The sequence below is a fragment of the Caloenas nicobarica genome, chromosome 16 (assembly GCF_036013445.1).
Source record: "Caloenas nicobarica isolate bCalNic1 chromosome 16, bCalNic1.hap1, whole genome shotgun sequence".
In the NCBI taxonomy this organism is placed as follows: domain Eukaryota; kingdom Metazoa; phylum Chordata; class Aves; order Columbiformes; family Columbidae; genus Caloenas; species Caloenas nicobarica.
The window spans coordinates 8501742-8529725 of NC_088260.1; the positions used below are offsets into that span (position 1 = coordinate 8501742).

Below are 27984 nucleotides of genomic sequence, written 5' to 3' on the forward strand. Positions count from 1 at the left end.
CTACTTTTCTAGAGATGATTACAAGTGAATTTTCAACCCTGGAATTCTTGCTGTTAAAAAACCCAAACAAACAAACCAACCCTAAAAATCAAACCAGCACCAACAAAACAATTAGAACAATGACATAGAAGATATTTGCAAGAGATTTGAGGTTTAATCTGAAGTAAGTTCAAGTATGCCCACAGCATCTTGAACAGAATCTACCTGATGATTGATTATGGTTACTCTTATTTTTGTATTTCAAGAAATACCTTATCTGCTTCCCTCTGATGCAGCATTCTGGGCTTTTACTAGATTTTAATTTTTCTTCTTCACTTGAATAAATACAACAGTGTTTAGACAAACTGCCTAAAAACCTGCATCTCTTGGATCCCCAAGACTGTTGAAGGCTTACTTTTGGTCGAGCCTCTGTCCAGCATTCCTTACATCTTCCCTTCTTGAGGATATGAACACCAGCACTCCAGAAACAATCACACAGATTAGTTTAGCTTCCAAGCCATCCTTATATTTTGAAAGTTACCATCCTTCTCAAAACTTCCTCTGTGTTATGTAGTAAATTAACCCTAACGTATTCCAATAATTCACTGTCCATCCTTCCACTTCAGCAGTTAAAGACCGCTTCTTCAACAAGTCTGCAAGTGAACAACAAATTGTCATGATCTCTGCTGCAACAGGGACTTTCACATCATTATCCAGTACACCAAACTTAACCTGCATTATTACTGTTGTTAGCTGGTAAAAACCATAACAGAAAACTTAGATCAAATCAATGAATTAGAGGTACGCCGTCCGTTTCTAAGGTGGTTTTGGTGACATCATCTTTTCAAGCAAGCATGCTCTGTGATCCCAGTGATTGTTTCCTTCCAGTGCTTCCACTGGTTGTTTTTCCCAGAAAGGCCCTATGGAGGAAAGTAATATTTGGTGACAGGGTAACCACTCAAAGATGTGCAATATGACCAATGTGGATCCAGCTACTTGTAGTATTAGGATGAAAAATACATTTAAGAAAAGAAACGAACAATGCTTCAACTCACTATACTTTATTAATACTTCAGAAACGTCAGATCCTACAGTGGAGAGTTCTCATCCCCACCTGTTTCCAATCACTGCTTTGAAACAACTTCTTGCAATATGCAAATAGATACATGAGGCACCGTGTGAATACAAAAGTGACAATACAAAAAAATCCCAACAATTAAACCTCATGCAATACATACATACATATATATAAAAATATGGTAATGTAGCATAATACACACAAGCACTATTAGAACAATCCATGTAAATGAGTGTACAATATGCACAGCATTTAATGATCAATGACAACAGGTTTCTGACCTGTGCACAAAACCAGTCAGCTTAAATAAGAGTTTTAAGATACTAGATAACTGGTTAAGCCACAGCTTATAAAACCTGCTGTACTGCAGCTTTTCTGCTCAGGGTCACAAGTGCAGATTAGCATACAAAATAAATAAGGACTACGATTCTACAACACTTGGCTAACAGTTCCTATTTCAAAGTCACTGGCCCTCTTACTTTCATTCAAGGTTCATCAGCCAACACAGTGGCAAGAAACGTGCCTAAAGCAACAGTTCTGCTCTTGTACTATTTTAATACTGATAAGAACACACACTTTAAGACGGCAGGAGTAGTTATGGAGATCTAACTTACCACTAAATAAGCACAGGATTGAAGTTATCGTACAGAGCAGACACTGCAGAATGACAGACTGAGAGGTTGAGGAGCCCCATGGTGAGCTGCACTACCAACCTGTGTGTTCAGCCAACCAGGGCAAGAAAGAGAGAGAACTGAAGAGGTGAAGGAAGTCAGAACGCTTTTTTCCCCACTCTAAACAGTGTAAATGTTTGAAAACACAAACAATCTGCAAGAACGAGGAAATACAGAGACAAGAATATTTCTGAAGTCCTGCATTCAGGATGAGAGCTACTGTTACCTGAAATAAGCTTAAGTATTCCTATGGAATAACATGCAACTAACAGGATTTTCTTCTTAGACATCCAGTATTGGTCAATGCCAAAGACACAATAGGAAAACAAACACCAGCAACATTAATCATCCAGTATTAAGCAGAATGCCTTTTAACGACGTTAGAAAGGGCAATGTGAAAAAGAGGAAGTCATAGTATTTAACTGCCCTGAGAATGTCCCCATAGGATCTCTCTAGTTTCCTAGCGATTATCTCTTTATCCTTAGACATCCAAAAGGAACCACCATTCCTTAGATAAAAGGATAAATACTTCCTTCAGGGACTGGTGGTCACACCTTCCAGCTCCATTTGCCAAAGTGACAAACCTTCCACATGCCTAATGTATTGCCACACAAATGATAATAAACTTCGAGAAGTGATCCGCTAGATCAGGAAAGACTGAGGAAGTTCTTGTCCATGGAAATCCAGAAGCATTTAATAATTAATAAGTTCGGTACTTGCTATATTAATATCTCCCAGGAATCAGTGATCAAGCTTAATAGTTGAGAGACAATTCAATAATCATAATCTAACTAGTGACAAAGCCTAGATACATTCAGCTCCTTAGAAAGTTAAACGTATCTTCTACCTTCAGACTAAAAAGTACATATCAACAACAAGACATGAAACCCTGGCTGAGAGGAATTTGTTAACAAAATAAAGCAGACGTTACAAAGCAGCCAAATTAATTTGCTTAAAACAGTGGTTTTAAGCTGACAGTGCACTGCCAACTCTCCTAGGTTGCCTTTTTTTTTATTCAATTGTTTGCATTCCAAAAAGCTTGAAAACATTTCTTTTCCTATTGATTTTGTCCTCTTCTGTTTGACAAAAGCTGCATCTTGCTAAATTTTCTGTGCTGCCAACACAGCTGCCTTTTGTTTATTTTCGTACACCCCAGCAGCAGTGCGCATAGCCTGGAAAACACATTAAACCAGCAACAGCGAACAGCTTGTGGGAAAGGCTTCTGAGCGTTCGGGTTCTGATGGGTCACACCAAAATAAAGGTTTGAGTGATTCTTTGTAAGATTTTGCTTTCCTGTTCTATTCAGAGATAAGGTTATCACAAGGGCCTACCAGCCCATTTTAAGGTAGTATTTTAAGAAGTGTCTATGACAGGTACCTGCTCAGATCCGCTCATTCCCTCCTGTCTCCATTTGATTACTTTTCAGCTGACATGACCGAAATCAATAGACATAACTTTAGATAACGTAAAATCCAATAAATACATTAAAACCAACCAAAACATATGCAGAAAGTGGCTGGCTTAGCCCTTACAGCTGTCAGCACTGCAGAACACTCGCCAGGGCTCCTGTGTTAGCGGCTAGTTCAGGCGGGCAGGCAGGACCAGCCTCTCGGGTTTGGTGCCGTCAGTTTTACAGGTCATGACTGACTTGGCAGAAAAGCCATTGTGTTCCAGCACAACTATTCAAATGCAATCAAACCTGCTATAAACATGTGTTTAGACAGAATACATAACTTAGCATAGATTAGGAAGTTTTGCACTCATTTGAAAGCTCATTTTTCTCCCTCTCCACTCCTGTCTGAACAACATTTTGTCCATCACGAGTTGTTTGCTCCTCAAAAAAAAGGAATAAGCCATTATTTCCTAGTAGGATTTTGTCTGATGGCACAGGCTCAATTGTAAAAGAGACAGTAATAGAATTAAGCAGGGAAATTTAATTCAGGCCTAACTAGAGCTCAGTCACATGCGAATCATCTGCAATCTGCTCTGTTGTGGCTAACATTTCCCTACCTTCTCCCTAAAGCATTTGCTTGATACTTCACTGTAAGAACAGAATTAGACCATGGCTGGTGCTGTGCAGTAACTACCCGCATCCACAGGAATCCGCTAACCAGAGTATCGCTTACACAAAGAGTGAAGCTGCAATCTTAATCTAGACTTTAAGGTGCTCAACTGTCTGTCTCCTTTACACATTGAGGGTAGTTGCAATTCCTTAAAGCTATGGCCTTTTGTGCAATGCCATTTAGAAACAGCTACGTTCCTCGGTCACTTGTTTTGGAAGCCCCTTTTTGTTGGTTTTTAAAGGATTGCCTGGGAGGGGAGTTTCAACCTCAAACAGTGGTTTTAAACTATCAACTGAAAATGGGTTTTCCAGTGCAGACAGCCAACTTATCTCCAGAATTCCAAAAGCAAGAGAAGCACTTTTCCCACCATCCAAGAAAAAAATGGAAATTTTAGTGGCTTTTCATGACAGAAAGCTAATAACACTGGAAATGCTTTATAAAAAGAGCAGTATCTCATCTGACTTTGAATTCGGATAAGTGTCTATTAAATGCTATTAAAGTCATCACTGTGATTAACACTATTCAACTGCCAACTCTGCTGTAACCACTTGGTGCCCAATTACTCATCTTCTGAGAGCTCACCAGCCGGATCGATTCATTAACATGCTTCACGGCATTTGCTCACGGCAGCAGTTGCACAGTGACCAGTAACTGTGTATTCCGAATGCTCCCCCCTCTTAGCACTACCTTACACATAAGGACATTTAGAAAAATCCATTTAGTAGCATTAGCTTCCAAGAGAGTGTTGAGGGGTCACATTAAGTCACCTCAGATGCTTTTACTGTGATTCCTTCCTTGGCTGCTTGAAGACAGAGTTACCATATCTGAGTTTTGCCTTTTTAATGGGTGTGTTTCTAATTCTTTCAAGCACTGGTATTTCACTCTCTAGAACTGACATTTGTAGTGCTATTTTCCAGCCCACTTGCCTTTTAAAATAGGCATTAATAATACTTAAATGCATTCCTGTCTCTCTCTTTCACTCCTCCATCACTCAAGAGGGTGGATTTTACTTAATCTCCCTCTGTTCTAAAAATTTTCCTACATTTCTATCCTCTGTATTCTCAAAAAACCCAAAACCCCCCAAAAATGTGATTTGTAAAATTGTAATCTTGTCTGTGTCAGACCCAGAAGACTTCACTGTCTTAGGTATGTTTCATTGTAGGAGAGGGTGGGTAGGGAAAGAAAGGTAGAAGTATGAATTACCCATAAGTAAAAGAGATGCTGGATACCCACTAAGCAGTGTGACTAAAGCTAGTTTTCAGTGAAGCACAATGTAAGGATTTAAGCGTGCTCTGTTTTAAAAATGCAGGCTCCTTTAAAGAACAATTTTTTTGACACCGGGTGATAAAATGCAGTAGCAGACATTCATTTGGAGTTTAGTAAAATATGAAAATACTTTCATTTTTCACTGAACGTTTGTCTTGGATCCTCCAGCTAACTTCTGCAGCTTCGAAGATTTTGGCTGGACTAGAGAATTGGTTTTGCTGCAGGCCCCTGAGAAAGGCAACAATTAAATAGGCAAATTAGTCAATTTGACATAGGTAGACAAGCGTTAATACATGGCACTGAGAAGGCCCAGAGAGGCAAGATGATTCTCTCACCACAACTACATATTATTTTTAGCCAAAGGAGGGAAGGACAACAGAACAGCCAACACAAGAAAGCCAGGAAGTTTAAAAGAGGAAAGATAAGAAAAGCTAATGTAGCACATTAGTACTGCAAATTCAAAGCATAGCACCACTCCATATTTTGGACTATTTAGTTGAACTTCATAACGTTCTGCTGGAGCCCCTTTCCCTCCCTCCTCCCTACCCGCACTGGTGACACTTGTAACAGTGTTATGCATTGTAGCTCGTGGCTTCTAAAAGTAATATCCAGGTCACAAGTGAAACAGAATTTGGAGGCTGCCTTGCCATCCCAAGGGTAAGACCATCCTGATGACCATTTTCAATTGAATGCTCAAAGTGCACTTCCAAAATCTATTCCTGCATCCTGTGTCATGACTGATTTAACATCAAAGTCGAAATGTTGGGCTTTCAGTTTAAAAAAAGGAAAATTCAAGAATAGATAAGACATCTCCAAACAAATTTTCCCCAAAAATCGTATGTGAAATTTTACTATAGATGACACATTAAGACTTATTTATTTCACTGAGAGGATACAAACTGCTGATTTTAACCTAGTTACAACTGTTATAGACCTGACTAAACTTTTAAAGCTAATAAGAGGGTCTTGCAAAATTAGAGAAATATTTTGTATCTCCTCTGAAATTTGTACAAGTTCCCAAAGACTATTCCTCTCCACTTCCATCTCAAAGAAATGAGGCACTAGGTCATTCAGAATGAAAACATCTATGTAAGGGAACAGCTCCTCAGAATGCAGAATTTCTTCCCTACAGCATAGCTTGAATTCTTTTTTTAATTACAACAGAGAGCTTTCTAAAGGTCATTTCACTTAGCTCCCATTTAAAAAAAAAAAAGAACGAAACCCAAAAAACTATCAAATTTGAAACAAATAAGGATATTCTCACACAGCTTTAAGTATTCATTGAAAGACTTAAGACTTTTTTTCCTCCATAATGCAGATCTGCCACAGAAAGGTTGAAGTAAAAGGATCATTACCAGGAATTTGGCTCATTCAGTTCCCTCCATGTTTCAGGAAGTTTGGCAAATTTCAAACACTAAACCATACTATGAATTTACCAACATTTCAAACTTTTCTTCAGGAATACAATAGCTTCCCCCTCTCCTGATAAACCTCAGATAGCAGAAATCAAACAATTCTGTATGATTCTTACTATATTAATGAGAACTCTTTCCAAGACACAAAGAGGCACTAGTGGTTATAAGAATTTAGCATAACACTGAATATCTGGGTTAGAAATCAAAGACATGGGTGATGGTAAATCCAAAGGGATTACTTGGCAAGTCTCAAGGCTTCCTTAGCTGAAGTAGGTTCACTATAAAAATTAACACCTACCCTACCAGGTTGCCATCACTAAAAGCCCTTCCTAAATATTTTAGGACAGCAAAATATAGGATAGAAAAGTGCTTGCAACCTTCCTGGAGGAAAAGCTCCCATTGTTGCACAGCAAAACAAGGGGGTCACTGTCCGAGCTGCTGTGTAATGAGATGGCAGCTCACTGAGGAGTTTCTATGTCAAACCGTACAATCAACCATAGTAATCGAGAAAAAAAAAAAAAAAAAAAAAAAAATCAAGTCGCTTGGGTTAACTGCATTGCCACACACCAGCTAACGGTTCAGAGACACTATGGACATAAACGGTCCTGCTCTGTTCTTCCTTTTAGCCATCTCAACTCTTTTACCTAAATCTTCTCCCTAAGCAACATTAGCATTCAACACATTTTAATCAACAGGACTGACATATTGCAATGCCATGTGCTTCTAAATTAGGCATACGATCTTGCTGCCAGATGTAAAGCACTTCTTGTTTAGGTACAGAAATCACTAACACATTTACCACTGAGCCTTCAGATCTTGCTGAGTCCTGCGAAACAGGTCAGCAGAGCAAGATAAAACACCACCAGAGGCTATAGCATGTAATGGATATAACAGTCACACAACAACATACACGTTCATTAAGATTCTTTCATCCTCATCTTAGTTTCACATCTCCTTAGAAAGTTATTCACAAAGTATGGCCCAGTTAACCATCTATTAATCAAAAACTGTTACTAAACTGTTTCTAGTTTGTGCTATTAAATTTTCTTGCGAAGGTCAGATGTGTATTTGTTTTTAAACGAAAGTCATGATGACTCAGATCGTTACTTTATGATTAAGTAACTCGAGCTTTTTGCATGGGGTAGGGGGTAAGTCACAGTAAATGTTGTGAAGCTTTTACTACAAGCCACAAGATTTGGCAACAATGAACAAGATGTTTTCTTGAAACCTAGTTCCCACTAAAATAATTCACAAAAATGAAACATTTAAGTGCATTAAACATTAGTATTAATGAAATTTAAAAGTCACATTCTAAAAACGCTATAAACTGGCTCACCAGAATACGGTAGGAAGCCAGCAATCCTTGGGTGAAATATTTAAGGCACTTGAGGGTAGTCAGTTTTAAAAATCAGATAATAAAGACACAACTACTTTAAAATTCTAATTTAAATAAAAACCACAACAAAATAAAGTAACACTGCAAAAAATTACTCCAACTGTAAAGTTCAGTAAATAAACAAATAAACCCTTAGAATAAAAATAAAATTCTCCTTTGTTATAATACACAAAAAAGTGGCAGAAACAGAGCATATTTAACTGCTGGAGCACACATACTGTAAGCATCTCTGTCAAATACAACACTAAGGGTCCTTTCTTTTCAGGCTGTCAAATAGCCAATAAAGAGTGTTTGTTAGGGAGAAATAATCCAGTGCAGTTAAATATTGGATTCCAGTTTATAAACCAGAACATCCCCCAAAGCAGCTGATTTAGTATCATTTTGCCTGGGATATGTCTAGTTAGCTTTCTTGCTCTTTTTCTGGAGCATTCAGCTTCATTTTCTCCGCTCCATACACACAAAACTAGATACCTCTGAATAAAGAGACCACACCATTCTTGTAATATTATCTTTGGTACAAAACTGAAGCAAGTTACACAGCATAACGGCATCAGCCAGCCTCTCGCACACCAAGCCTGCTCCTACAGACCACACGCAGCAAGAAACTTTTCTGCGATGGCAACAGCTTCTCTCCTCCCAAAGTAACATCACTATTAAATACAACATACAGCATTCTTTTTAAGCGCTAATTTAAATTTTCACGCAGAATTCACAAATGGGTATTCTCACCCATTAGCTTATACATCTTATGGTTTCTTACCACCTCCAGGGCAGAGGGATATGACTAGCAGCCCCAGGACACACTTCAGAAGTCTGCTCCCAGAGATGAAATTGCTGTACAAATCCCAACATCTGCTCAGTGTTTTTTGAAGGGAGGGGGATGGAAGGAAAAGACAAATAGGAACTCAGTAAGTAGTCTTGCCTTTCTGTTAACAGTATGTCCATTTGTCATTTTTTTTCTAATATGTTTTGCCTATTGCATTAGAGGCTTCTTCAGTGGAAAATAGTTCCTTACGTGAACTTACTTGAACGTTCGGGACTAGGCAGATTTTGTCACTGTGTGGCTGCTGCCTCACAGCTGAGGAAATTAAAGGGTGAGCTCCGAGCATCCTCACCGGCCCCAAGGCTCTTAGGGTCTCTGAGACAGTCTGCCAAGATGTCCTGAGGATCCCTCAAGAACACCACTAGAACAGTGATGTTATCACTGGATCCATTTTCCTTCGCAGCAGCCACCAGTCTTTCTGCTGCTTTGAGACCCACTCCTTTGCTTTGCATTAAATGATCTAGGACCAAGTCTACAACCTCATATGGCTTGATCGCGTCAAAGAATCCATCGCAGGCTAGGAGCAAGTAATCTTCAGAACCAGTCAGCTCAAATGAATCTCCATCTGCATCACCAGAGATGTAGGGTTTCTGACATATGTCACCTAAGACAAACAATCAAAACAAACGCTTTATTACTTCAAATGTAAACAGCTACTTCACCCACCACTTGCTTTTGGCATCCTCAAGGACAGCCAGACCATATTCCAGAGGTACTTGATGCAGGACAAGAGGAGTGAAAAGCTATGGAATAAACATGGAAGGCCTTTGTTTCTTTAAGAATGCTTCAAACCTACCTAAATCCAGTGAGTTCCTAAGGAGTTACTCTAATTCATGTTTTCCTAATTTTGCAGGGAAACTAAGGAAATTCTTTTGAAGTTTTTTTTTTTTTTCCTCTCTGAAATACATTTGTGCAAGGAGACAGTCTGGCCTTCATTTTGCAAGTGTGCCTCTTGTACAGCCTTCAGAATGCTATGAAAATGTACAGTACCATGCCAGAAAAATCTGCTCATTGTGTTTAGTTAATCAGTTTCATATGGACATACTTATTAAACATGGGTTGCTATTGATCGAAATAGTATTTACACATTTATACTAATTTGTTTCCACTCATACATTACAGTTATCTACTGTACTTGCCCAGGATCTTTTCTTTTTTTTGCCCTAATTGGCCAGTAGTAAAGTAAGCTCATTTAATAACATTCTGGAATACTACAATTAAAATGCCCTAATTTGCTGGATATGTGTGACTTGAAAGAGGATGCAGCAATTTGACTTAAGAACTGCAGTCAGGAGAAAGATATATTAATATTAAAGTGGACAAAAAAATCCCATAATAAAACCACATAAAGGCTAGATGAAAATTTATTACTTCCTCCACTTATTACAAATTCAATACTCTACCTTTGTTAAGCTACTGTAGGACACCACAGTACCAAAGACATTTACAAGAAGTAGAAGACTTAGAAGTATAAAATAATTAGGACTGTCATGGCTAGTATGTAAAATAAAACAATATTCTATGCTTATGGTAAAACCAGTAAGATTATGTAGCTGCAAGCTGTGCAAGTCATCTAGCTTACAGCTAGCGTTATGGCAAAGACAGTAAGAGTGGTTTAATATTTGATTGATGCTGAGCAAAATGTCATTTATAGTAAACCTACAATCCCAGGTGGTGTGTTTCAAATCAAATTTAATCTGAACTATACTAATTCTGATGGTTTATCTTACCAATTGCTCTGGAAACAGCCAAGGTACCATTAACCCGCCAGCAGTCCATATAGGTTACGCAACCACCCAGAGTCTCAATACGTGCTTTCTCGTCCTGCAAAACAGTGGAATATAAATAAAATAATAAAATACCTGACTATTTAAAATAGATACAAAATGCCATACACTTAAGCCAGTTAGGATACTAGATCACCATTAGCTTTTGAATGTCAGTAAACTCAATTTATTAATTTATAGCAGGCAGTGTCAAATTCACGCACACAAAAAGTCCTGTGAAAGCCTTTTATTACTACAAATTTTGAAAAGACAGTCTGGGCAGGGACTGAAGTCAGGACTGCCAGTACCACCAGTACTTTCAAGGGGGCATAGTGGGAGGGAGAACCTTTTCAAGATACAGGAGCAGATGGAAAAAAAAGAAACTCTTAATTCTCTGAATCCTGCCATACAATAGATGTAATTGTGTAAAGCACCAAACACTTAAGAAGGCTTGATTCCAAAAGGTTTCAAGAGAGATTCTTACAGCATGCACAAGATGAAAAAACAAGTCAGACTTACTTCTCTTTCTGGTTTGTGAGGTTCCATTAACGTCACAGCTTTTCCTTGCTGCACAAGCATTATCTGCGAGTCTCCTAGCCATGCTATGTGTAGCTTGTTCCCTACAATCAACGCGGTTACACCTGTTGTACCACTCCGCAGCTTCTACAGAACAAAACAGGTATATTAGGTGAATATTCAACAAGTCCTACTAGGTTACATGGCAATATTGTAAATCTAGGTTTAATCACACTTAAATGCAGCAGAGTAGACCTGCCAATCATAATTCAAGTACCTGAAAAAGGTACAAGATTAGAGAGACTTGAAATAAAGTATTTACACATTCTAACACGTGGAGGGTTAACACTGCCTCTCTTATGTTCTTCCTTCTCTGCTATTAATTCCGCAATCGATCTCGGAGTCTAAGATGTGTCTCTGTGTTTTGAAAAATACAGATAAAGAAAGAGGATCTGAATTTCAGCAGTATGAACATTTCACAAACAAACACAGGTCTCCCCAAACCTTTCGCATCCTCCACTCTACCACTAGCAACTACAGACACCTTGTGCTGCGTACATCCCCTTATCCTCAGTTATTTAAAAGAGGATGTCAAAGGCAGGAACCTGACTGTCCTAGATTTCTTGTAAAGATTAGTGAGAGTCAGACCTCGTGAAGATGCTGGTCCTTCTTTTGTACCTCATTGACAGAAATGAAGATATTAACAATGACTACTTCCATATTCTGTTACTGCTATAGTAAGAGTTATCACTAAACTGTATAATAAACCATCCTCCCATTATGTACGACTTGAAGAAAGAATGCTCATCATACCAACTTGATTCAAAGCTGATCAATAAGCTTAAGCTTAATGAACTGAAGAGTCTGATTTAAATAGATTAGACAGAATACATTTTTCATCTTACAACCACCTGTGACATGAATGGTGGAACAAGAAAGAGGAACATCGTGACTGTATTATCAGGAAGAGAGAAACATCTTCTCTAGGTAAGAGGTAAGGCAACAGAACATCTAGAGGCTGCCTAATTTAGCCAAAGAGGCAGCAGAGCGTTCTCTCAAATAATTGTTATGTCAGGACCATTTAAATCACTTAACGCTTCTTCTCAGTCACTCATCTTGAACTTGCAAGTACTGTCATCTTGTTTTTCCTCACAAAAAAAGAAATCATTTGATCAAAGAACACTTTTACATCGAGCATTGTTTCATAAATAAGCCAGTGATTCAAAGAAACTGTACTGCTAGAATTTTCTGGATAATATAATATTGTCCAACAGTTCTCAGTGTTATTTAAATAGCATGGAATTAATCTGTACCCACTCACCTCTCTTTTGGCTTTGAAAAGAAACATTTCATCTGTCTTCTGGAAAGAGCATTTCAAGGCCTCAGCTGGATTCTTGACAATGTCTTCGTGTAGCCCAACATTTACATGTAAGTGGGTTGCTGAATAATTGGCAGCATCCACTCCACCATGGCCATCAAATACCGCAAAGTAAGCGCGATCAATGTCATCCTTTTGTAGGAAGGGAGGGAGAGAAAGACATATCCATGTTCAAAACCAAAATAACCCAGAGACTGGTACCAGCAAGCAAAGATTCTTTATTCTGGGCTTTCTTCTACATGATGTTGCATAGGTAAGGGCAATTTAAGTCAGTTTACCTGTGTGCAAAATGGATGAAAGGGATGCTTTGCAAGGGAATTACTTTTCTTTGTTTGCTGTTAGTCATTTAATATCCTTGAAAATAAACTGGAATTGAAGCAGCAGACAGCGAGTTACGTAGTCCCACTGCAGCTTCATTAATTGGCACTTGAACACAACTGCTGTTCTCCTCCCTTATTTTCTTAATATATCAGTTACCTCAGTCACAAGAACATTATAACTCTCGCAACATCTGTCTCCCTATATAACATATGACATGAAACCCAGGGTCACAAGATCCTTCTTTATCAGAGCAGTAGTTAGCCCTGAGCAATCTGAGCCAGTACGTCCTTGCTCCAGCACAGAAATGATAACTTGTGGCAACAAATTCTTACCATTTCACTGATCATTCATCACTAGGTCACTGCGTTCATAAGAATGCTGAAATGTTAACAAACTGGCCTTCCCGATTTTGTCCAGACTTACGGATAATCCAAACAGCTGATTGAACTCCGGGAGCAGAACATGCCGGTCCTCCATCTTCCGCCGAGTGTTACGGATGGCGTGTGTGGAAACGAGCAGGAACCGCTTCACTGGTCTCAGCAGTGGCAACTGCTTCTGCCACTCAAAGCAGACATCCCGAAGCTTGTTAAAGAAGCAGCGCTGCAATGACTCTCCATCTAGCACTGACAGCACAAAACCAAAACAATAAGCTTTGTCTTAGCCCATCTTTTGGCTTACCCTTCTTCAAGTTTCTTTCCTCAGAGCTACATACACACATTCAGCATTCTGCCTTTACAGGTTCTGCAAGAATTAAAATAAGCTCCTGAGAATAATGTGGAGAGAAAGCTGCAATGTAAAACAGTATGACATTAAGGATAAGGGCAGCTTCTTTACTTACTAGTTCCCTTTTAAAACAGAGGCTTATCAAGTAGGTGATTACATTACAAAAAATCATAACAAAACCCCCCAAAATCTGTCTGGAATATTAGACAGAAATGTTATTATTACGTAAGTAAAACGCACAAAATGCAGTGGTAGAAGTGCATCCCTACCAAAGAAAGTTAAATAAATAAATAGATAAGAGACTGCTGCTGTCTTGGACACAACGGCTGAAAAAGCAGTAGCCTCGCTTTGGGTCAGGTTATGTCCCACTGAACCACTTACACTGAAATAACAAGGAAGTCTGAGAATGTTTGGCTGAGGTCAATAGCTCAACTCGTAGTTGAGCTGACCAGATCACAATTTTAAGCTGTAGTCTTTATCTTTTTAAATACACATGGTTCTAGGAGCTGGAGGGACAGAAGAACACTTCCGTCACTTTCCTGCTTTGTCATTACAGAGCAGAACTGTAAACACCCATTGACCACAGTGTGAAAAGCTCTGGCCAGACACTCAAATCCTTTTTTTGGCTAGGTTCCAAAGATCAATTAATCCAAACTTATTGTTCATCAGACTGAACGGTTTGGTTCGACATTGTGTCTAGCTTTGCAATGCAGTCTCTCTCAGAATAGGTAATAAGTGAAAGTTTTGTTATTTGAGTAAGAATCTTGCCTCCCTGCCAAATAAACTAACTTCAAAAAGCATTGTAAAGATCATCTATACAGCAAAAATAATTTGCTGGCCACTGACATGTTTCCTATAAAACTGCAATGCATGAACTATCTTTCCTACTTCAATTTTATCCTGACTCCTGCTGACACTGTTAGCATTAAAGCTTCCTCAGAATTCCTTTTTATAACTCCTGGTTGTCAAGCATTTATTTTCCTCAGCAGCACTGGACAGCCAGCTTCAGATGCACCTGTGGGCCTGGAGAACTGAAAGCTCAGATTTAAACATAGATCTTTGATTAGCAGTCACTACATATTAGCCAAAATGACTTTTGGTTTGCTTAATATGCAGGTGTGAATGGGCAAGATTTTAAGAATTTCAAATATTAAGTCATCCCATTTACAAATACAATGAAATAGGACAGCATCCTAGCCTTGTTTACAGGTATTAGTTTACATATTCATGACTGTCTTGACGGTTACTGACCAGAAGACTTGGACACACACTGTTTAAATATTAAGCTTGTGAAATCTGACATAAGGCTCAGAACCTTAACACCAGAAATTCTTCTACAGCTTACCACATCAAACAGTGGTACTCATATAGGCACACATACATAGCTTGCTTTTATATAATCATTGCCTCTTTCATTCATGCGTCCCTTCCAACTCAGGACATTCTATGATTCCAAGAATGCTTTTTTTTTGCCAGAGAATTATTATTGCAATGCAGGGAGAGTCCATGTAACAGCAATTACAAAATAGAGAAAACAAATACAGTCCAAACATGCACAGAAATTCATGCCTTTAAAGTAGATATTCCTCGCTGAGATGAGGGAATGCAAGTACCGGAATAGTAAGCAGATTTCCATAATATTTGACAGGGAAATAGTGAATAGCTACTTGATCTAAATGACAATGGTGACACAAGAACAAACGACTGGAAGAGACACCCTGGAGAATCTCTGAAGGCCCCTGCGGAATCTCCTCACAAGCAGTTCTAGAGCCAGGTGCTGGGAGGCTCCATCCCAGCTGGGCTGGGCCCACCTGTAGCTCTGTCAGGGGGAGGCAGAGGGTGCGATCTGGCCAGTTTGCTTATGTCCCAGGGGCTGCTGTTCACACTGCCCTGAACGGCCACCGCAGAACTGTTTCTCCTGCGTCGGAGGAGGAGAGCCAGGGCGGGTTGCTCAGACCCTGGCCAAGCTGATATGAAGCCAACTCTTCCCATGCAAAACGCTGGAAACTTGCTACATCTCTCCAGACATATGAGGGCTACAAACATTAAGGCAAGGGGTGAAAGATTCAGGGGGCAACAAGACTTAATTTTGTTGACCCTCCTGCCATTTCAGACTTGTAGACGAATACTGAAACAGGCTTCAGGAAGTGTCACATCTTGGCCATTCCCAGAGCTCTGCTTGGAGATGCATCCTCTGGGGCACGCTGAATGGCCTTCCAAGTCACCCCAGCGAAATGAAAGGGTGAGCATTTCCCCTTACAGGATAGACTAGTTTGCCTAAGACACCTCTACTCCGTTTTTATCTTCAACTGCCTGTATCCCGCTCCATTTAAATTCTTGGCACTGGGATTGAAGGTTTGGTGAAGTCTAATGTGAAACACTTCAGCATGTAAATGCAACAGGACCATCTGTTACACGAGGCTCAAACCCAGTACTCAGTCACCAGGGTCTGCTACCTCAGATTCACTCAGATAAGGGAACATGCAGGCTTCAAGCAGAACACACATGCATCGGGTTCTTCATCCTCCAGCATCCCACCTTTATGGGGGAGGGTGGGAAGAGAAGAAATAGTCAATAAAGACAGAGACGATTGAGAAACTTGCCAAGAGAAAGATCTGGAGTTTCGAGATATTCAGGTTGTGGAGGGCCCACAGGTCCCAAAATCTGTTTCTCAAGAACAGACATAAGCAAGATGGATTATATGGATGAATTCAAGGTGTCAGCGTGGTTGCACAACAGCAATTGTGATGACGTCAATGTCAAAACATAGTAATTAGCTAAGGTTAGTCTACCAAAGAGAAAAGAGCACTTTGAAAATATAAAAAAACTTAAGATAGGAACTGAACCAGTTCAATTTAAGTGAAATTATCAAATGAGGAAGAGTTCTTAAGCAGTTCAATTCAGGAAACACAGTGGACACAGTCATTAATAATTTTTCTAGAACACCAACCCAGGCCCAGGGCTCCCGACACCACACTTCCACCTTGCCTGCAAAACCAGCACAGCTACCTGTCATCCCACAGATACCCAGCAGGAACAAATAAAGTTCTGAGCGCTGCTGACTGTCAGACAGCCTAACCAAATATTCTGGGAAACATTTCAAAACACTGAATATTCCAAAAGACAGCCTCTGGGAAAACCACAGAATGAAAAAAAGTATACTTACAGGTGAACCTTTCCTCATCTCCTTCTCTCTCTGTTTCCACACTTTGCTGCTTAAATTCAGTCAAGTCTATTTGGAGAACTTCATCAACTGCAGCATGGATCAACGATGCTGCAAGAAGTGGTGAAACACCTCTGTTGGTAAGAAAAGGAAGGGAAAGCAAAATAGACTGCATTAGTTTAAATTGAGCTACAACCTCACTGTTTATGGCTGGTGACCTCAGAATTAGAAAGTATTAAACGCAATAATTTCAGCTTCATTAGTAAATCAGTAGAAGAAACCATATGTTCAACATTTATTCATACAAATCTTTAGTAAGGTCTTCAGTTAGACAACTGCTTTCTCAAAAATGCAAAGAGGAAGAAGCGTATGAATCATGTTTTCAAGCTGTTGCCTCACACTCCAGTCGCAGATGGTACCCACTTCTCTTGAGCTCTCTGATGGGAACTGCTACCTTCAATTCTACCTTTTGAATGCAAACATTTTGTTTCTACTCACTATACAACATTTCTTGCTTGCAGTCAACTGTCTCACTGCCACAGACAGTATCAGGATGTCTGCAGTGTGGTACACACAAATCTCAAAAAAGGTGTCATGCTTCGTACTAACCTGCAGCCCTTTAACACCCAGTTTCTCCTGACTGAAGTTCCCCAAAGAAATCGCCCGGGAAGAAGATGCAAAGAATTGGTACGGGGCAGTAGGCTAAGAAAAGACTCCAAGACTTGTGATTCAACTGAAGTTTTTAGGTAAGCATCTAGAAGACAATAACGCTACATGATCTACACACCCTCTCCTTTTTACGCAACACTTTATGCAAGTTCCATGCTTTATAGGAAGCACATGCTTGCTATGCTGCTTTAGAGTCTGTAAACAAATAAGCCCCATCCAAATTTAAAATGGGGCTACTAGAAAATGACTCTTTTATAGTCACTATATTTCCACAGCAGGTACTAACAATTACTGTAAATAACACACATTCCAGACATTTTCTATGAGCACAATGAAGAATAAGCGTGGACGTCTATAAAAAGCATTTTATCCATTGTTCATTGAGTGTTTGATACCCACAAAGTATCAAATTATGCAACCAAAGCAAATAACACATTAAGGCACCTGCAGCAAGTCAAGGACAAGATTTGTTTTGCCAGGAAACATTTAGAAAGTCTTGCATAAAACTGGCTGGCTATGGAGTAAGAAATGGTGGAAGCAACTGGTCTCTGCAGAGGTTCAGAGATGACTGGTTTTGTGGGTACAGAAGAGTGGGGAGCGGAAGACCGTGAGGTTTTAGGTCCCAGTGACGACAAGCTGAAATGCATTTACCACTGTGTTTCTGAAAGAGAGGCCTTGTCATACCCTCCCAGCCATGTCCGAGTACCTCCTGCAGCAGCAAACAGCAAGCATTGTGTTAGTCAGCAGGCTGTGAACAGAAGCGTGTTTTATGCTACGCACTCTGTGGCGGTGATGGGCTCCTTTAATGAGTCACTTCGGTACTTCAAATAGATGGTAGTGTGTCTGCAGCCCTTTCAGTGCTAGCTGCAGTCCTACCACATCAAGGGGAGCCAGAAATTGGCTTTTTATTTCTTTTTAAGGCTAATATGTTTAGGGGAGTTGATTCCTTTCCTACCCAAGTTAAAAGGAACAATGCCTGCTTATAATCACTCTGACACTAACAGACAACCCTTTAAAAGGTCAGGAAAGAACGAAATCTGAAATGGATACGGCAGCTCCCCCCAGGTCCTGCTTCCTGTTTGTGTTTGTATAGGTGGAAGAGAAAGGAATAAGAAAATACAAGCCACATAAACAATGTCAGATGTGTAGCTGATGCTGCTGAAAGTCAAAAGCTTTGGTTAAAGTAGGTTTCAGCTCCACAAACAGAGACAAAAAATACTAAGTGAAACTACTATGCATTTAAATACACAGCAAGAGCCACAGCTTCTGTCATCTTCAGAATTTCTCTGCAATGCTGGAGGAAAAATTCAAATCTAGCCTGGGTTTCCAGCTCACCATCAGAAGAGGGCTTAATGCTTTGATTATGAACTTGGCAGACTTCTGCTTTCTAGAGCTCTGACTTGCTGAAACGGGTCTGTAAAAAGAAGCTCAAACAAAAGGCAATATGCTAAGTGCTATAACTCACAAGTCCTGTATAAACCTCTGCTTACAGGATGCCTGTAACAAAGAAAAGGTTTACAAGTTATTATGTCACATCCTTCAACTTTTTCCAGTTGCCACCCAGTTCCTAAAAAGGAAATTCAGACATTCCTCAGTACAGATCTGCTTCATTCAGCTTTGCTTCCTGTGCATTTCCTCTCTCTCCACAGTTTTGCAAATCTATACAAAGAAAACGGTTGCTTATTGGGATTTTATTTGTTATGCAGCCAGCAACAACAACACTGAGCAGTTGATTCTGTCACATTGACAAAAGAAAATAAAAGCCTAAAAAATGACCCTACCTATTTAGTTCAACCTCAGTTCCAAACAGAACATTTTCTCTATTACTTTACAAACTCTTAATAGTAGTACTACCATATTGGTAAGCCTGTTTTTTTACTCAAGCTCAGGTAAATGGACATCCAAAGCAATGGCACCTTCCATTCAGTTTAGATGTTTACTGGTTCTAATTTCATCTTCTAGATCAAAGGCTTCAAGAGTTAACAAAATATACAGTTAAAGAGTAAGAATTGCTTCTTTAGTTGAGAGCTACAAGGTCTCACTTGGCTAGAAAGTATCTGGAAGCAGGCACAGTACCTATGGCAACCAGTGTAAAAGTAGAAGCCCACTGCAGTTACCGTAACAGATTTCAAAGCTTTTCTGTAAGTGAAGAATGTCACTTATTGTTCAAATCTTCCCTTCAAAGAAGCCCAAGACACCCTGCTGACAGGCTGAACCAAACATAATTTAATCTTCATGCATCAGAAGAAATACTGTAGTTGTTTCCTAAGTAGGAAAACAGCCATGTTGGGAAGAAGAGGGAAGCTGGTGGGGTGTTTCCTGAAAAGGATGCTATGTTCTCTTAAGAGAGTCTTAGAAGAACCGTGTCAGCCCCATTTCTATGACACAAGCAACACTAATTACCTAGCCTCAGCATACACAGACGAGTAGTAAGCAGACTTAACATTTATTTACTACAGACTATTTCTTTGTTAACAAAAAGGGTGTGTTTTGACCACAATAAAAACATTTAAAAGGAATGAATGCATATTGTTACAGTGCAGATGAGGCACTGCAGCTTCAGCACCAGTTAAAGTCAGATCACCAGTGGCTGGAGCATGGAGTTGATCTCCTCCAGACACTTCATGGGAAAATACAAGCCTCATTTTAAAAACTTGAGTATAGATAAAAGTGGTAACGTCAAGAGTAAAGCAATACTTGTGCTAATAAAGAACACATTTAAATGTATTTTCTATCCTTCTCCTTGAAAAATTCTGGACCACTGGACACATGCAATATTGTTAAAAGGAGCTATGCAAAGCTTCTGTTGATATACATACCCGTGGGCCAAAAAAAAGCTACACACAGACGTACAAAGCAATTATGATATTTTGCATACTTCAGATTTAGCATAGGTTACAGAACAGAACTTACTTCTCTTCTTGTTCACCTTGTTTCTCTTCTGCAATACAATTCAGTTCTCTATTTTATTTCACTTTAAAAGCCCAGCTGGCATACCATCACAGCCACAGTATATACATATGTCAGATCAATCACAAGACTGTTACTGACCCCTTAAGTATCAGCTTTCAGAAAGAAAAGAGAATATATACAAGTTCCTTCAGGGGGCAGAAACACTAGTAAGATCACTTCGTATTTGGTTTTATTTGGGGCATTAAATCCCCCGTACACTTGCAGTGAGAGTTGCAAACAAAGTCACCAGTTCAAAGATGCCCCCACCTCTTCTTCTAATTTAAGAGGGTATATTCAGAATTAAACAGCTTTGTGGGCAAGAAGGAAGCATCCGGATCAGAGGTCAGGCCACCACATCTCGTCCAGAGCCTCAACTATGACTACACTTTTTTCCAAAGGCTTGAAAACAGACGACAGACTTTCTGTTGTGCTCTATGCCTACAGCAGCTCCGACAAAGCAGAGCAGTGCAGCAGATGGCACACTCAGAACAGCCGCTCTTGAGCGCCCTGAGCAGAGAGAAGCAAGTGCAATGTAACCTGGTGGAGAGTGGTACAAAGCCTCACTGGGACATACCAAACACCCAGTGTTTATGCAAAGCCTTCTGAATTTGTATTTACTTTTTTTGGTTTTTTGAAGGAAAATAATTCACATCCCCCCACCCCAAACACACACATTCTCCCATAGTACTGTCAGGAAACCTGTTTGTATGAAGAGAAGAGTGTTTACTAACTATATTGTCCAAATTGTTGATCACTTGTCACCTTTCAAATTAAAAAGGTTACATGATGTTCTTTCTAAATATTATTACTAAAGTCACAGCAACAAGGCAGCAGTTGCAGGCCAGAGCACCACTCTACAATCCTCTTTTCCTTTCAGAGTGCGTGTATACGTATATATATGTCTATACACATATATATATATACACACACATATATGCTGGGAAACAAAGAGGTGCTATATGTACTAGCAGAAGCTTCTAGCTAAGTCAGCTGCAGCTCACTTATATCAAGAGGGAAGACACATTTCTGCACTTATTTGCTACCCAGGCTCGGTAACACCAGATCACACCCAGCATAGCGAGTGTGTTTCTAGCACATTACAGCTATATCAGCAAAGTGGGTTTAGTGCAGATCTGCAAACGCCAGCAGTTCTCCAGCAAGTGAAAGATCCTCTCGTACTGCCAAAATGATAGCAGGTCACAAGTTTCGTCATAAACAAAAGCTGCTTGTATTCAGTATTTTCTCCCCAATCTGTTACTTTTTTTTCCCTCCACCCTTTTTATTCTTACAATCAACTACAGAATGTTTCCACTCAAGTGGCTCTGAGCATTAGTATTTATTACAGCAGCACCCAGAGCTCCCAGGGTGATAGCGACCGAAAAAGTACAAATTATATACCTGTTGAGAACATCTGACATCCTACAATGCATAGAAGTTGCTTCTTTAGTTAATGACATCAGATCTTTACAAGTAGATGAACAAGATGGAATGAAAACCGATATATAAACAATGCCACACAGAATTTTAATCTTTTATCTTTCCATCTTTACATGAAGCAGCTTTTTCCAGATTTTCTTCTGAAACTATCAGAAGCAGCAGCTTCAGATCCAGAATCCATCTGTTGAGGCCCTTCAGCCACCATCAAACAATTTTTACAGAAAACGTGCCATGCAGAGTCACCTGCTACTCCCATTTCATTCTCAGCAGGAAGAAAAACCACACAGCAGAACAGGAGAGGCTTAATTCCACAAAAAGCCACTTTTCAATTAAGCCCTAAACCTGTTGTTTCAAAATTGAGTATTTCTTACCTTGATGCCAAATTCAAACAGCAATAGAAAGGGTGTTTCACACAGATGATGAGAGAAAAATATGCAAGTTCTGGGGAAAGAGAATTTTAGTTTTCCAAGCAGAACCAAAGAAACTGATATAAACACCAGCAAGCCAGCTCTAAAAGTTTCCTCATCACTATAGATTTGATTTTTTTTTTCCCAGCATTTCATCAAGTTTTTTCTCTCTTGTATTGCAGGTGTCCTTATACACACACTTTCTTTTCAAAGGCAAAGTGATTCTTTCCCAAAATTACTACTGAGAGTATCTTTTAACAGAGGAAACTCCCTGGGAGTTTCAAACTAAGAAATATCTTCTGAAAAGCAATTTACTGATCACAAAATTAGCAGTTTGTTCAGCCTCTAAATACTATTGTAGGCAGGTCAGAACTACCAAAACCTTTATTATCCAGACACATGTACAGTGTGAGCTGCACATCATTTCCCTCAAGCTGCATATCGTCCTCCCATCAGCTCCAGAAGCAGCAGTGGACAAACCACACACAACAGAAAACAGACTAGTTTTGGCCACCACAAAAAATAACGAGTCAGTTTGTTAACCATTTGCTAAATTAACTAGTAAACAGCAGAAGTGCCACATTCCTCTTGTGCACTAACTTTACCAATGCTTCTAATTCCACAATTATTAATCATAAACCTGTGGGAACACTGGTGTTCCTGAAGGAGTAAACTGTTGCTGCTAATCCAATGCTTGCTTTGCTACCAAGCACAATTGGGCCCATGAAAACTAGAAAGTTTGCTTCCAAATTCACTGATGGATCACTGATGCTGTAAGCATGTTCCTAGCAAAGAGAAGTACTAGTGCATTACAATAACATATACTAAATGGTACAAATTAGGGATAAGGGAGTAAGTTCTATGGGATTTATTAAAAGAAGAGGTCACGGTAGTCAGGGTATTAGTAGCTTTCACACAGGAAGGAACTAAAGGGAATTTTAAGAAGAGACTGGGTAAACCAAAGGCAAGATAAGAATTTTTTTTTCCCCTCTTCATGCTTACATCACATAAAAATGTCAAAATATCAGAACTGCTGAAGTAACTATTCTAAAAGCAGGGAAATGTTGAAAATAAAGCTGCCAGGGCCACACCTTGGCTGTAAGCATTACAGTGTAAAACAGACACAAAACAGGATGCTGAGGCAACTGAACCACAGTGAATCGTTTGGGAGGGGGCACAACAGGAAGCCCAAGTCTCACAACTGTTATTGTCGTAAAGCCTCTTCAAACAGGAAGGCTGCTGGAATTTCACATTGTTCTTTGGCTGTGTCACAGGATGGTCACATAAGTTTTTAGCTCCTAGAAAAGGAGAAATTTCTGTATTTGGGGGTCTGATCTCATCTCATGTTCTGTTACGGTATAAGTTAGTAAAATCCCAGGGTAATTTCTAAAGCTTTGGAAGTAACTAATGGACTCTTTGTTCACATTGACCCATTTACACAGATTGTTGGAACGCATAAGCTCTTACCTAAAAGTGTATCTTAATTAAAATTCTGCAAAGCAAGATTACTTAAGCCTGCCCCAATTCTTCACAATTTCATGTATGTATTTAGCTCTATACAAGTCAGGCAGTTCCACTGATTTAAATGAATTGTTCAAAGTAGAAACATCTGCAAAACTTCCCCGGATTAGGAATTTAAGTGCAAGTCCTGCCAGTAAGCAAAAGTGGCTGGCCATCTTAGCTGGTGTTTGCCTATGCTAACTGCATTTGCAGATTGTCAAAATAGTTCATTTTAGACATTTAAGGGCATTAGCCTGAAGTGTCCAACTGCTTCCATGTAAGAAAAGTATGGAGCCTTAGAGAAGCAACAGTGTCCAGAAACTCCTTGTTGGACCTAACAACTGTTATTCCTTACTCCATTCTCTTCTCAACAGCAATGCTGATTGGTGGTGGAGGAAGAATGTTTCTCCTTGCAAAGACACAAAGGTTTATGCCTCCAAGCAACTGGAAGGACAATCTAAACATCACCATATGTTGTCTCATGAGCCAAGAATATTGCTGGACCTTTGTTGGCTTGTGCCCCTCAAGGCATGACACACGCATCTGTGTGGATGTGGATTAAGTATCTCACAATGCAGAAATGAGAAGCAGAACCACTCGATTCCCAATAACACTATGATCTGTTGAGAAATCCTTCATCATTACTAATCATCATGTAAAATACGTTCTGTGATGCCGGAGTGTTAGAGAAGTCTCAAACTGAGGAAATGCAGAACAAGCATCAACGCCAGAAGTCAGCAAGGTACATCCAAATAACACCTTCACAGTGTTAAACCTGGCTATACTGACACTGCCGTATTTGAATCCGCGTATTTTCCACTGAGCTGCCACCTGTGTGTTGGGGATGCTACTGTGACAGCCTGCAACAGCAGATCACCAGATCTAAACTACAGGGACCTCTCGTGAACTTGCTTCCTAACTGGGCACTGCTTCTGCATCTTCAACAACTTTTACACAAACATTTAAACATCTTGTGTCATCCACTCCTTTATTTTTCCTATTCTTAAAACCTTTAGCATCTTTCTTTCTTTCTCCTATTTCGTTACATTCCCTCATCTATTTTATTAAGGATGTGGGGGATTCAGATCAATTGAAAAGTTTCACCTTCAAAACTGCACTTAGAGTTGATCCGTAGTAGTGAATGCGGGAAAGAAAGCATAATTGGCAATTTCTCACACCGAGACTCTAGTTTTGGTCCTCAGTTACGCAGACCACGAAAAGAGGGCCTGCGCTTTCAAAATACTACATTCCTGTCTTGGCTTTAGGCTCTACCAGTCTTCTCCTCCGCATGCAAGAACCCAGCCTATCCAACAGGAAACTGCAGCCTGTTTGCAACTGCAAAATGAGGTTTCTGTTCACCATAGGTGTCCAAGACTGAGCTGTAAGTCTGCTGGGATCCGTAACATTGGACGCTTCAGGTATGCTGCATTATGCCCGAGCACACAACCTCATGCACAGGGTTGCTTCACTGGTTTGCCTGCAGGCAGCCACAAGAATTCATAAAAACACTTTCCTTATGTATTTCTGTTTTCCAAGTAAATTTTGCGAAAAGAAGCATAAATAAGTTGATTGCTGCACTTTTATTCTGCTTTGCTTTCTTTAGCTATCTTTCCCTTCCTTTGTATTTATTTTTGCCAGCTCGGGCCTCAGAAAGCTCCACAAAGCGGGCTGTCTAATCAGAACTGGCTGTGGGGCAGGTATGTGAAAAATGCAGCTTCTGACAGGGGAGGCTCCTTTCTGTGTAAACACCAAAAGTGACAGGTGAGATGAAAGCATTGCAAAACCAGCACTCCTGCTTCCACTTGTTCATCCGCCCACTAAAGAACAACAGAATGTTAGCAGATTTGTTACCCAGAAAAACACTGTTTTAAAAATCACTACAGTTTGAAGAACCTCTCCCAAATCCCTACAGCTTCATACTTTCATCTCCAAAACAACTTTAGAAAACATCATTCTGGCCCACGTGTCAGATGGGTTGCCATATGATAGGTTTTTGTTCCAGGCTGGCATTACTCTGTTGTTTAAAGCGCTCATGCAGAACCACTCTTGCTCCAAAGAGTTCAAAGATTCAGTGCACGCGATGCATTTACAATCTTTTAGGAATGCAGCAGCTGTGTTTTGTTCAAGAGCAGTTTAGTCAAAGCACAATTAAGTAATGCAATGATCATCTGCGTCTTTTTCAACTACAGCCTAAAACCTAGGGGGTTTTGGTACGCATTCCTCATCCTTAGTTTTAGGCACACCATTTAACTGAATGATGTTATGTCCAACAGCATCTATGTAATATAAAGCACAGAAGTAACTTGATTTTTAAGGCAATTTAAGTACATAAAAATCACCTATACCCTTTTGACAACAACAACAAAATCTATTAAGTGTTCATAAACTCACCAGACAGTAACTAGAGAGACAAGTAACTCAAACTTTTCTGCATCTTCATCAAATTCCTCTAGTAACCAGGTAACATTCAACACAGACTTAAACAGAACCAGTCTCCCTTAACTTGCTTTCTTCACTAGTTACCCCCAGTACCACAGCACAAAGTCAGCTCTCTGCTTAGATTTTTTTCTTTTTAGACCATCCAGAATCCTTGTTCTTGACTTACGGTAACAAACACCTTAATCAGGCAGACCACGGCAGGAACTCTGTAACACCCAGAACCCGCAGGCCCTAATGCTGAAGTGCTTCAGGGAGCAGACATGGAGAGAGAAGAGCATCAAGATACAAGAGGTTAGAGCAAGGCAACTTGCTCCTGGTGAAGCACTAACTTGCCAAAACAAGTCACATCCAAATTCTTAACAGTGTTAATGAAGAAGTTTAAAGTGATAAGGATGCAAGTTGTAAGATGTCTTTCCTGAACTCAGGGGATGACAGAAACACCACTGAAAGAGGAGCTGTGTTTTCCGATGGTGCTGTGACTACACTCTCGAAGCTTTGAGAAAAACGTCAACTTGAGAAACCCACGCAAGCACATCCTGCTCACCAGGACAACTCCACAGGGCTGGCGACAGTGGCAAAGGAGCTGAGTTCTTTTCTAGCTGGCTTGCTGCTTACACCTGACAGCCCTCAAAGGCAGGCTGCAAACTCACCGACTGCCTCCCTCCCTCCTCAGACTTGCAAGTGGATCTGCACAGGTGCCCTTAGGGACTTCAATTCAAACTATTGGCACTTCACCACAAGAATCGCCCTATCAGGATAATTGCAGGATTGTAATTTCATCTCTTGCGCACCAAGAGCGGGAGAGAAATATTTTTGAGAGCACATAAACATTTACTATAAAGGCACAGACCTCGGCAGGAGGCCTGTGACAGAAAAAGCCCTACTTGCAGGACAGTACTCACAAAAACAATTAAGAAGGGAGAAGTAATAATAATCTAGAAAGCTAAAAACCCCCAGGAGAGGCTGAGTGGCTCTCCCTGGTGCAGCCCTGGCCGGGCAGCGGACGGCACGTCCAGGCCCCGCGGGCCCTGCCCAGGCCGGGCGGTCTCCTCAGGAGGCAGCGCCGCCCGCACCTGCTCCGGCCCCGCGCGGCGGGCAGGGGAGCAGCCCCGCTCCCTCAGCCCCAGCCCCGCTCCCCCCAGCCCCGCTCCCTCAGCCCCCCGGTGTCAGCGCGGGGCCGCCCCTCAGGAGGGGCCGCCAAGGGCCCCCTGCCCGCCCGCCCGCCGCCGGGCTCTCACCTGCCGCCCAGGAGGCTCCTCGCCCGCTCGGCCAGCGCGCCCGGCACCTCGGCCTTGCTCAGGGCGCCGCTCCCCGCGCAGCTCCACGGCAGCGGCTCCCCGGGGCCCAGCGGAGACGGGAAGTCCTTCAGGAAAGAGCTCAGGGGAGCCGCGGACGCCTCCACTTCCAGCGCCATGGCGGCGCCGCGCTGCCCGGCCGCCGCCTCGCCGGGAGCGGGCCAGGCGCCGGCGGGGACGGGCGCGCAGGGGCCGGCCGGGCAGGGGAGAGCGGGGGGTAGGACGCGGGGTGACGGCTCCTTTAAGCGAAGCGCAGGGGCGGGGCCAGGCGGGGGAGGTGTGGCCTGCGGGGCGAGGGCGGAGCCAGAAACAATGCCTGGGATAAGGGGGCGGGGCTGGGCGGCCACGTGGCCGGATGGGCGGGGCGGAGGGCGGGGCCACCTCCCCGCGGCGGGGACCGAGCCCGGGGGACCGAGCCGGCTCCGGAGAGTAAATTCTGCCGCCTTTCCCCCGTCTCTCGCCCAGACGCGTATTCACAAGGGACATCTTTACACCGAGCTCTCCGGGTGCTCAACGCTCCCCCAACAGAACCTTTCCCTCCTAAAATAAACACAGACCTGTTCTACAGCACGTTGTAAAGAACTACACGCCCTGACCAGTCACACGCGGGAGTACTCGCAGCTGGTAGGCGCAAAGGCACCCAAACTTATTCCCTGAGACAATCCTCCCCTTGTTACTCATAATCCCTTTACGTTTTCATTCCCTCTGAAACGCCCATTATAAAAAA

General features: G+C 41.1%; 1 protein-coding gene across 4 annotated transcripts; it reads right to left on the reverse strand.

Moving 5' to 3' along the window:
* Positions 1-1033: 1033 nt before the first annotated feature.
* PPM1F (protein phosphatase, Mg2+/Mn2+ dependent 1F) lies at positions 1034-27456 on the reverse strand. 4 transcript variants are annotated; one of them, XM_065646065.1, is made up of 9 exons: positions 27201-27456; positions 16562-16692; positions 13096-13295; positions 12295-12483; positions 10977-11120; positions 10422-10515; positions 9171-9295; positions 8629-8720; positions 1034-5285 (listed from the first exon to the last, which is right to left on the reverse strand). In XM_065646065.1, exons 1-9 carry the CDS (start codon positions 27374-27376, stop codon positions 5168-5170), a joined length of 1269 nt encoding a protein of 422 aa, XP_065502137.1. In that variant the 5' UTR covers positions 27377-27456; the 3' UTR covers positions 1034-5167. The 4 variants fall into 4 exon arrangements, with proteins under 4 accessions (XP_065502137.1, XP_065502138.1, XP_065502136.1 ...); XM_065646066.1 differs by lacking the exon at positions 8629-8720 and having other exon boundaries at positions 5176-5285; XM_065646064.1 differs by lacking the exon at positions 8629-8720 and having other exon boundaries at positions 5218-5285; positions 8894-9295.
* Between the last annotated feature and the right edge of the window lie 528 nt (positions 27457-27984).